Below are 10,453 nucleotides of genomic sequence, written 5' to 3' on the forward strand. Positions count from 1 at the left end.
TATTTCCTACATAAGTTAATACAGATACAATTAAACTAGTCAAAATCCTATATAAAACAATGGGCATAGCATGCTAAATAAATTAGGCTAAAACTAGCATAAGAATTAATTTCAACACACTGCTAAGCAGTACGGGATGCATGGCTTTGTTTTCCCTTTTGTCTGCAAGACACATGCACACTTAATATTTTGAATCTCTAATGTTAGAACAAGCACTTTAAGGACATGCCTGATTTAAAATAAAAAAAGCCAAGACAAGTAGTAGAAAATGCATTTTATTTATATGGAAAAGGCTACATTTACATTTGTAAAGGTCTGTGATAGTGTTATGTTGCCCACATGTCAAAAATCATTTGTGAATAGCAACAAAACGGTTACATATCTTTCTACATAGCAGTGCAATTAGTTCACATTGCAATAAAATTAAGTCAAGTATGCAACAGAATCAAAACCAAGTGTTTCTCCATAGTCAGCGTACAAAGAATTACAGTGCAAAGATAATTTTCGGTTTTAAGAAATCTGCAGTCAGTCTTTAGAATATCCTAATGGCTGGGATACTCCAATTGTTTTCATTACTAGCAGTTGTATCTTGTCAATACTGTGCACAAGCAAATAAGTCTAAAATGAAATTACTTACATGGCAAATAAAATATTTAGTCTATACAGTAGAAAAAATAACAAATTATATAAGTGAACTAACAAAACGAAACTTGAACACACTTATGAAACAGACAACATACTTAAAGGACACACATACAGTATTTATCACATAGAAAGAGCTACTTTTCCCAGCAAAAATAATTTGGTTGCTTTACAACTGCATTATGGATCTCGTAGTCTGAAGTTATAGATGTCCAACTCTTAAAAACCATAATAAATGTCTTCTGCAAAGCATACAAAGACGATAAATATTCTTATCACAGTCATAAGGTTATTTTTGGAAGTTTGTTCTCCCTTGCTCCAGAAACACACTTACATGGGTGAAAAAAATTCAAGGGGCATCATGATACATTGAAACAGTCAACTGTGCTCCATTTCCTTCTAATTTTGAAAAAACCTAGAAGTTACAGTACTCTGTGGTATATGAAAAAGTCTTCACAAGTTTACATTGCATATTTCTGAGTCCATTCTCTTGCATGTCTGTTGTATCTGTATGTGTAAAAAGAAGACATTACAGTGAGGAGCTGTTAGTGATATATTGACAATGGCCAAATAATTACTTAATGCAGATGTTACTCAGCTTTTCGCCTCTTGGCATTGATTCAAATAACATCAAAAAGGCCTAAAAGCCAAGAAACATATACATACTGTACATTCAATTTCTAAGGTTACCTATCAAAGCTATTTAGACTCAAAACCAGTCTCACAGGTTTGTCTATTTAAAATGCCTATCACTGTGCATACTTAATTAGCATTTCACAACTGGTTCCCTTATTTGTACCTTAACAGGAATCTGCTGTCAATTATTCCTAAATGCATATGCTATTAACAGTCTGACAAAGTTCACACATTTTAGTTGCATAAAAGTCAGTATAATTAACTTGTTTTGGAAAGGGTGGGGATAGAAGGCAGGGGGGGTTTGTTTGTTTGTTTTTAATTCTCCATTCTGTGTTTCAGAACCTGAAAGGAAAACTTTGAAAAGTATTTTTTAATAGATTTTAACTTTTGTGTCTTTTCCTTCTGGTATGAAACTGACTAGCACTCCCAAAAGTAAATGTCCCTCTGGTTCTCACATTTGCTCCATTGCACTCTTCAGACTAGATTCACTTTCTTCTGGGTCGGGAGACAACGGTGACAAGTTTTTAAATACATTTCTTAAGATCAGTATAGCAACTCATGTACTAACTGGTTTTGTTCTTAAGAATATGCTATCATACCAGTCTTTGGATTTTCAGTTATAGTAAAATAACCATAGATAAATGCTCAGGGGTAACCAGCCACATCTTTCATTTCCTAAATTCAAGCTGGGATTAAAAAAAAAAGTAATAAGTGATCAGCATAAGAAGATAAAGCTATAGTCAAGACTGCACATTCTCTCCCTTTCTCCAGCAACGATTAAATTTCAAGTTTTGGAGATACAGAAATAACCGTAGTTCACTTCCTTTATGAACAGGAGGCACAATAGCTGAAATCCCTATTAAGTAAGTGGATGGACAAAAGCTGAGATAGAAATGGCCAGAAGCTGAGGCACAACATCCTCAACTTGAAGACTATCTCTTCTTTTCAGTACAAGCCACACTTCAAGCACTTCAGAAGTGGGTTATGTGATTTGATTGTATCAGAATCAAACTGTCAGAAAAAGGCCATTTCAGTATTTCTTACTCTAGGGAGAGAAATACTAGACCATAGGCTTCCAAGTAACTTCTACATCACTCCTTTTCTATCCAGTCCTCAAGGTAAAACAATACTCAAACCTTCATGGGCCTGTGGTATGTGATGAACCACAGGCCATTAGCATGCATTGCAAGAAGTCTTCAATGGCTCAGTACTGAAAAATAGGTACCAAACAATTTCTCAATCAATTAACCTAAAAGTCAAAAATTCTTCTGGATATCACAAACATTCCACAGAATCTGAAGCAGTGTCTAACAATTAACATCGTTAACAGCAAGGTTACCAAAAAGCCTGCCCCAAACTAAATCTATACCCTTTCCCACAGCTTGAAGAAGTTGTCAGATGAACAGCGGTGGTAAGGCTGTCTATCAATGTACTGCATGGCTACAACTATTTATTGTCAAGGCCACCGGAAAATCTGTGACAGATTCATTTTGGGGAAGGTAATTCCTTTCTTGGCAAATTAGGATCAGATGTACTTGGAAAACCTTAGAGACTCCTAACTCCTTGTTATGATCCTAAACTGATCTTATGTTTTCGTCTTTCTCAATCCCACACACACCAAGAAAATCCACAGGTGCTAACATCCTGTCGCAGAAGACAGCTCAGGCCATGCTCATAGACAGAAGACTACATCCTGGATTGTGCTCAAAATACCTGTAGCAGCAGAGTTCAACAAAATCTCTCAGCGGTAAGCAAAACAGTGTTTCCTTCCTGGATCACTGATTCTGTAACCTTTTCCATGCACAGTTTGCTAGTGACCTCTAAATCCTGTTATCTGATACTGTGAGGGTTCAGTCATGTATGTAGTTACAAGACAGTGTTATAAAACCCTCCTTAGGAGTGATATACAAGGAGTCAGCAAGCCTTAAAACCAAACTTCAGGAAATCTAGGTTGTTCTGTGCTGTAAGTAAAAGATCCCAGAATAGATGTTTCAGTCAGTATAGAACTTTTAGAGTTAAAACTCCTCAAATCAAAATCAGGTTTGGTCCAGAAACATAGAATTACGTTCAGTTATGTGTTGTCCATGTTACCTACCCAAGATCACAAACTTCCTGCAAGTTCTACAGCTCTTCCAGAAAGTAAAAGAAGTTATTTTTCTCTGTAAGATGCTGCAAATCGCAATAAATGTGACAATGGTCCTTAGCACTTTAAGAGATGAGTATTAGTCTAGCCTACATTTACAAAATTGTGTCAAAAACCTTATTGTTGTTCATACCTAACATCTCACTACAGGCACAGGTTTTCCAACCAGATGATCACAGTAGCAACAAATAATTCATATCTGGGAATGACTTTTTCATATATAAACACACAACACAACAGTGCAAAGGTTTTATGCAACTTTAAGTACAAAAAATTAGTATAGTATCGTATCCAACAGCTGTGTATGCTTACAGTTTCCTGCTTGCCATTCCACTGATTGGCATTTTCAAGATTTAAAAATCTAATCCTGTAGAAATCTATGAAAGAGTTATCTTTAAAAGTTAAGATAGAAGGTTGCATAGCAGAAAACCATCTGCAAGTACCACACACACAAATATGTATATGTTATACTCACTTCTCCTTGTCTGACTTGTAGATCTGTGCAATATCCGGTACTAAAGGATCATCTGGATTAGGATCGCAAAGTAAGGAGCATATGGACAATAAAACTAAATAAAAGAAACACTAGATTAAACACGTTAGTTTGCTTTATTTCTATAATCTTTTAATGTATTCCAGGACACTGAAGAAGGGTGGTAGAAGAGATTGGAAATAGAATACCTATTAGTATTAAGCTTTTACACAGCAGTCCTGCTCAGGAATGTTTATACAGCATCATTTTTTCCAGGTCCTAAGTAAACACCACCTAATTCTAGCTTAGAGAACTCACAACCCATGGGCCTGCATCTTTTGTAACAATCTCTCTCCCATGTTTTAACCTGTAAATATTAAACAAGCAACAGACTGCATAGTTACAGATAAATATGTGATCAATCTAAGCCCTCCCATCTAGAATTATTTAAGATAACTGATATTGTTCATATTACACTGCCATGCAATAGTCTATCTGTGCATATCTTTCTCTGCTTCTGTGCTGACAGTTATTCTCTCCTTCATAGGAATATTTAACTTAATTTGATAGAAGTGTGACTTCCATTTCGGGAAAATACTTCATCAGCATTATATGCAGGTACTCACTTATAATACCATATTCATTTCCTTGTATTGAACCAAGGATGTTTGATTTTTCTAACATTTTCAGTCCATACTTTCCAGGAAATTTCTATTTTTATACTCATAACTAATATGAATACACGAGTATGCAGTTAAACAACTCTAAACATGTCGTGAAAGGTCATTTGATGCTACAGTAGAATGTGCAGTAGAACAGGATTTGTTTTCTTGCTTTTTCTTGTTCCAAAAGAGCTCAGACCAACTCCTATTTTCAGCTGTAGCAAGTTTGACCACTTCATACTGACCTATTTAATTGTATTTAGTGCCAAATACATCAGTAATAATAGAAAATCAGGTTAAAATACTTGGTCACCCCAATCAGAGGAGCCATCAGTATGCTTTAATCCTTTGATTCAGAAAAATAAAAACTATAAAGGAGAAACTGAGCTAACTTCCATTTTATTAAATATATTATGTGCAAGCACGTTAAAAGCACATCAGATCAGACCACAGAAGACTAGTAGACCGCTCCCCTTTATAACTGAGGGAACACTCAAAAAGTGAGGACACTTACAGAAAAGCGCTGAAAATCTGAAAACTTAAGGAGTTTTCCGTTGTAAATGCCAACTGTTAAGACATGATATAAATGCTAGCTCTCGTGCTAAATACCTTCCAAATAACTAGAAACAAGACAATTTTCACTCAGCAATAAACCCACCAACTTCTGTGTAAAGTTGGTACCAACTACACATAAGGGTAATTCACGTCTTCAGCAACCACATCAAGTAACAGCATTAAATTTAGATTTTATTTAGCTTGTGAGATTACTGCACAGGGTTGATATGCATGAGCAGAAGTTGCTTTTCCAAGGAGGTACTGCACTTGCATGGAGCAATTTCCATTGGACAAAGACTAAAAATTTTTCTTTGCTTGTACACCAAATGCAATGGCACCATTCTAAAAAAAGACACATAGCTTAGAGAGCTCTGAAGCAGTAAACAAGATGTGATACTGTCTAACCTTTTCAGTCACATGAGAACTGTCTGCTGTATGACCAAGGGTGTGGCTAAGCATTTTGAAGATGGGTGAGGAAAACCAAATATAGCACCCACTTGAGAAAGTTTAGCTACAGGACTAGAATGTTTTAATAAATATTTTACTGATTACTTTGAAAGCAGCTACATTTTAAAATACCCATCTTACAGAGGAATGCAAACCAGAACAATTTATCTCATTTTAAGACAAAGCTTAATGAAGAGCTTAGCCCACACAAGGATGCTCAGGCAACCCAAAGAGCCATCAATAAGCAATCAAGTAAGCCCACAGACATCAGAATCAGTGTTCTCCATTTAGATCCAAATTAATTTGATTTTGAAGCTCTCTTCACCAATTTCTCCTCAGCTCTGCATGCACAGTCAGCTGTAACACAGAAGCTGCATTTCAGGCTAATTGGACATTTATTATTTCACCTAACTTGCTTTAGAACATTTCTTTGCCATGCACATAATACTTTATGTAATATGGCACTGAATAAACTGTGCAAGATCTTGGATCATAACAAGAATTCCAATGGAATTTGCCACTTCTGTAACATGCAGTATGAGTTCCTGCTGCCACCCTTAGACAGTGCAGTAACAGAAAAGCATGGCTGCTTATGCAGTTTCATAAATCCATTAGTAAATCTGTGAATTTACCTTTAGATACAGTCAGAGCTGGTGACCATTGTGATCTCAGGATATCAAGACAAATACTCCCATTACTGTTTATGTTTGGGTGATATATTTTTGTTGTAAAAGCAATCTGGAATTAAAAAATAAATAAAAACCAAGTAACATCAAATTCTGTTTATCACATTTTGATTCCTTAACATTGTCCTTTCAGTTCCAGTCATACTAGATCTGCCAACGCAATTTATTGTACAGTCTTATCTGTTCATCCACTATGAATGCGTATCCTATTCCTGGCTTTTCTGGTTTTAACTTCTAAAATTAAGCCCCAGACAACTAAGACAAAGAAACAAAGATCTGACCAAAACATTGCATAAGTTTGGAGAGAAAGGACTTACCTTTGGTGGTTTGAAAGGATAGTCTGTTGGAAAGTGTACTGTGAGAAAAAAAACTCCCCCTTGATATGCACTATCAGGCTGGGGAAAAAAACAAAACAAACAAACCACATTAATATATCTCAGTTATTTTGGAGCTTCCCTGCTGAATGCAGATAACCTCCCAAAGCTGTGACTATCTCAGAAAATCCATTTTTTTTCCCCAGTGCACAGCCCATGCTATGGGCCACAGCCCACTCTGGGCTGTGTACTGGGAAGGCACAGAGGGAATTCAAGCCTCCCACTGGCCTGTGGAACTACAGTAGAGCCAACCACTGGCCTGTGGAACTACAGTAGCGCCAACCATGTCTACTACTGCAGTAGCCCAACACAGCTAAAAGTGCTGCACTTCTTGGGAGAGAAAGGGAGGGAGCAGTGTTTGGCTGGTGGAGCTACAAAACTGCTGATCCATCAGATCCAAACTAGCTCCCTCATTGTATCTGGGCTGCAAGGCACTCCCAGAGCTCAGCTCCACCGCACCAAGGGGGAATACAAAACCCAGAGCAAGTCTTCCAAATCCTGTCTCCGTCCAACACCACAGCTGCTCTGATCCTCCTCCATCCTTAATCTACAAATATACTTACCTTCAGAAGTGGTTTCTCTTTGCAGATGCAAAGAGTAGGATTTTCCAACATAATTCAGTTGATCATGATGACATCAGGGAGTTTTAAAACACACAACATCTTTGTGACCTGTACAAATCTGTGAACATGCATTTTGTTAGAGAACATGTGCACAGGTTTATGTCCAGGTTGCACACAGTTAATAGATAGAAATAACTTTGTTGCAGTCATCTGTTGAGGAAATCTTTCATTTTTATTAATTAGAAAAGTGAGGGGAAAAGTCTCACTGCTAAATGATAAGAGAGCAGTGTTGCAATTTCTTATTAAGGGAAGGAGAAAAAAAAACCCCTCACATTACTTGGTAAATTTAAAACAGCAACACAGAAATCCAATCTCAGCAAAGGTGCAGAATATGATGGTTTTGGGTTTTCTTATGGAAGTAAAGTCAGATTGTTTTTTAAATAAAATGTTTACCTCAGAAGTGAGCAAAAATTACAGTTTTAGAGATGAATATAAGAAGTAAAGTCAAAAATGGTCCACTAAGACATGTTGTCTTACACACTCAAAATGCAGACAGCGTTGCAGTGTAAGGCAGGTTATATATAGTATTGCTAAGAAGTCAGCATTAGGGACATCAGAAGAGATTGCCGCTGCACCTCCAATTAGGTTTGAAAGGACTGCTTGCATGCATACTAAATGGATTTGTCAAAGTTAAAATAAGCTGAAGATGAGACAAGTTCAGTGTCAGACAGAAGGCAAAGTGAAGTCACAGCATGTTTTTGAGTAAGGTATACAAAACAAAGTTATGATGACCATAGGCAGGAGAAGAGGTTACCCTACTTCCACACATAGGAAGTGAATCTTGAAGGTAAGCTTTAGTCCTATGCTTCCCTCAGGCCATCAGGAAACATACAGGATGTGCATCCCTATTTCCTTATGTTATCAAGACTTTTAAAAGATTAGCATCCTGACAATGTTCTTCTCTTGTATCTCAGCAGATATGGCTGAGAAAGGTTGGCAAGAGATGCTCATTCTTACCCTTAGCTACAGAAATGTGAGGAACCTGAAGCAAAGAAAACAATATTTTCCACTACAGAACATGAAAGGTGAATTGCAAGCTGGAAGAAAAAAAATGGAATTTATGAGCCAGTATTTCCCTTACTCAGGTGAGCAGAGTCATTCAGGACAGACATTATGACAGGTGATAATCAGCATGTAAGCTTTTGTTAACTTCTGTGCTGTTTTGCCATTCACCTTTAAGCAAAGCATAAGGACAAGGGTAAGAATGACTTTGTATGTGAAAGAAAACAGTTGTCAAAGAAAAATGGCGAAAGCATTAGTATCCTACAGAAAAACTCAGTTGCTCCTGGGTCATTGATAAGTTGGACAACAGACTCCAGCATACCACTGTCAGGTTAGTAATGAATCTGTCACTGCTTCACAGCAGCTGTGCTGAAAATGCAGAAATAGCCGCAAAGCAGTCACAATTCCACTTTTCTCCACCATGTGATGCTGCATCTTAATGCATTAAGTATTGTCAAACTTTTAACTTGCACAACGATTCAGCTCAGTATCTGAACCAGAGACTTCTTTCCAAATTAGTAAATCCAAAAGTAAAACACTAGGAATGCAAACTCCTTACCATGATATTAATAAACAGCCCTTCCCTCAGCTCAAGTTGTTCTTTATTCTTTTTGCTAAAAGCCTTTTCAGTTTTCCTTTAAAACTTTTTGTTCTTAAGCTTTATTGTCACTTCTTATGTCATTTCCTTGACAAGAGTCATAAACGGCGTCTTTAGAGATCTCCCTCAATCCAAGGACAGCACGCCTTTCTCACACAGAAACCATACTCACAACTGCTGGTTTACAGTTTGCAAAAGCCATCTGTTTTTGTCAGAGCCACAACACAGCCATCAAATAAGCTCTATCTAAAAGCCTCAAAAATCACCGTGTGCAATTCCACTCTTGTTTACAGTTGCCAACTTTAACACTGGATTACACCCACTCTTCCTCTTTTCAGATGGATGAATCTTCCAGAACTCAAATGATCATCTTTGAAAAGCAAGCTTTTCACTTTGCAGCCCACTTTACCAGTTCAAACATTGCAGGCGACTGACTAAGCACCCCTAACTTAATGAAGGCTTTTTGAACAGCTACAGAAAGAAGCTGGTACCAGACTAGTAAAACCACCACCATCCTAAATCTTTAATCTGTACATAGCACAGCTGAATTTGACTGCGATGTTCACATAAACCCAAATGAACCCTTCTGTAACGAAAAGGGAAATAGGGTCTACTTTCTAAGGGGCATGAATTATATACTTACAGGTCCCATAATTGTTGCTTGCCAATGAAACACTGAAAGTCAAAAAGATACAACAATTAAAGAGATTTTCAGAGCTTTTTCTTAACCATGAAAAGGTCAACTGTGACAAAGAGCTTACAGTCATCTCCAACAGGTCCAGCAGAACAGTGGGCTGGTGGGTCTCGCTGCAGATCACTTAGTTCCTGTAAGAAACACAGAAATACTTGAAGGACATCTACATGAAAATACACACCACTCAGTAGCATCACCTAAAAAGTGAGAATACAAACAGATTTTATTAGAGACACCTATGGTATTTTTAACAAAATCAACACTTGACAGGCCCATTGACATTGGAAGGGTTTTTCTGCAACACAAATCTGGAGCTAAAGACAGCATTGTGCTATAAATTAGTATCTCAAAGCATTTAAGAGTTATAGCCAAGTTCCTAATAAACTGGATATACTGAATTAGAAACAGAAAAAAAAAATAAGGAAATTAAGGGTTTCTTGATTTCTCTGTAAACTCACTGCTTAATTTAGAAATTTATGTGCTAATGTGACTGTTCCTTTAGCTTTTGATTTTACAATAGCTTCTTGTATTAGACTAATCTATGTACACTAGCTGAGTTAAACTAGCTCATAAAATGCTTGCAGCTTGCCTGGAGATGATACATAAAGATAACAAAGTAGACTAAGTGAAGTAAAGTTTCTAAGTAAACTAGAAAACAAAAGAAAAATATTAGCTCTACATCTTATTTAACATACCTTGATTTAATTCCCTGAATGTTTTGGGTTGGGTTTTTTTGGGTTTGTTTGTTTTTGTTTTGTTTTTTTTCAAAATGACTACTAAAAAAATCCGAAGAAAACTGAAATTTAAGAGAAGCATGCGGAGAAGTTTTTGCAACTCGACTGATTTATCTTACAGAAGTTTATACAGTCCTAAATAATTTAAAATTATTATTTAAAGAAAACCAGCTCAGCTTTTCATC

At 36.7% G+C, this 10,453-nt stretch overlaps 1 protein-coding gene across 1 annotated transcript; it reads right to left on the reverse strand.

The window, feature by feature from the left end:
* Positions 1-260: 260 nt before the first annotated feature.
* Positions 261-9,667, reverse strand: UBE2D1 (ubiquitin conjugating enzyme E2 D1). The gene is made up of 7 exons (XM_029085483.1): positions 9,602-9,667; positions 9,484-9,515; positions 7,181-7,298; positions 6,561-6,638; positions 6,190-6,295; positions 3,897-3,990; positions 261-1,149 (listed from the first exon to the last, which is right to left on the reverse strand). Exons 3-7 carry the CDS (start codon positions 7,229-7,231, stop codon positions 1,104-1,106), a joined length of 375 nt encoding a protein of 124 aa, XP_028941316.1. The 5' UTR covers positions 7,232-7,298; positions 9,484-9,515; positions 9,602-9,667; the 3' UTR covers positions 261-1,103.
* Between the last annotated feature and the right edge of the window lie 786 nt (positions 9,668-10,453).

The sequence above is a fragment of the Antrostomus carolinensis genome, unplaced genomic scaffold (genome assembly GCF_000700745.2).
Source record: "Antrostomus carolinensis isolate BGI_N321 unplaced genomic scaffold, ASM70074v2 scaffold49306, whole genome shotgun sequence".
NCBI classification, from domain to species: Eukaryota; Metazoa; Chordata; class Aves; order Caprimulgiformes; family Caprimulgidae; genus Antrostomus; species Antrostomus carolinensis.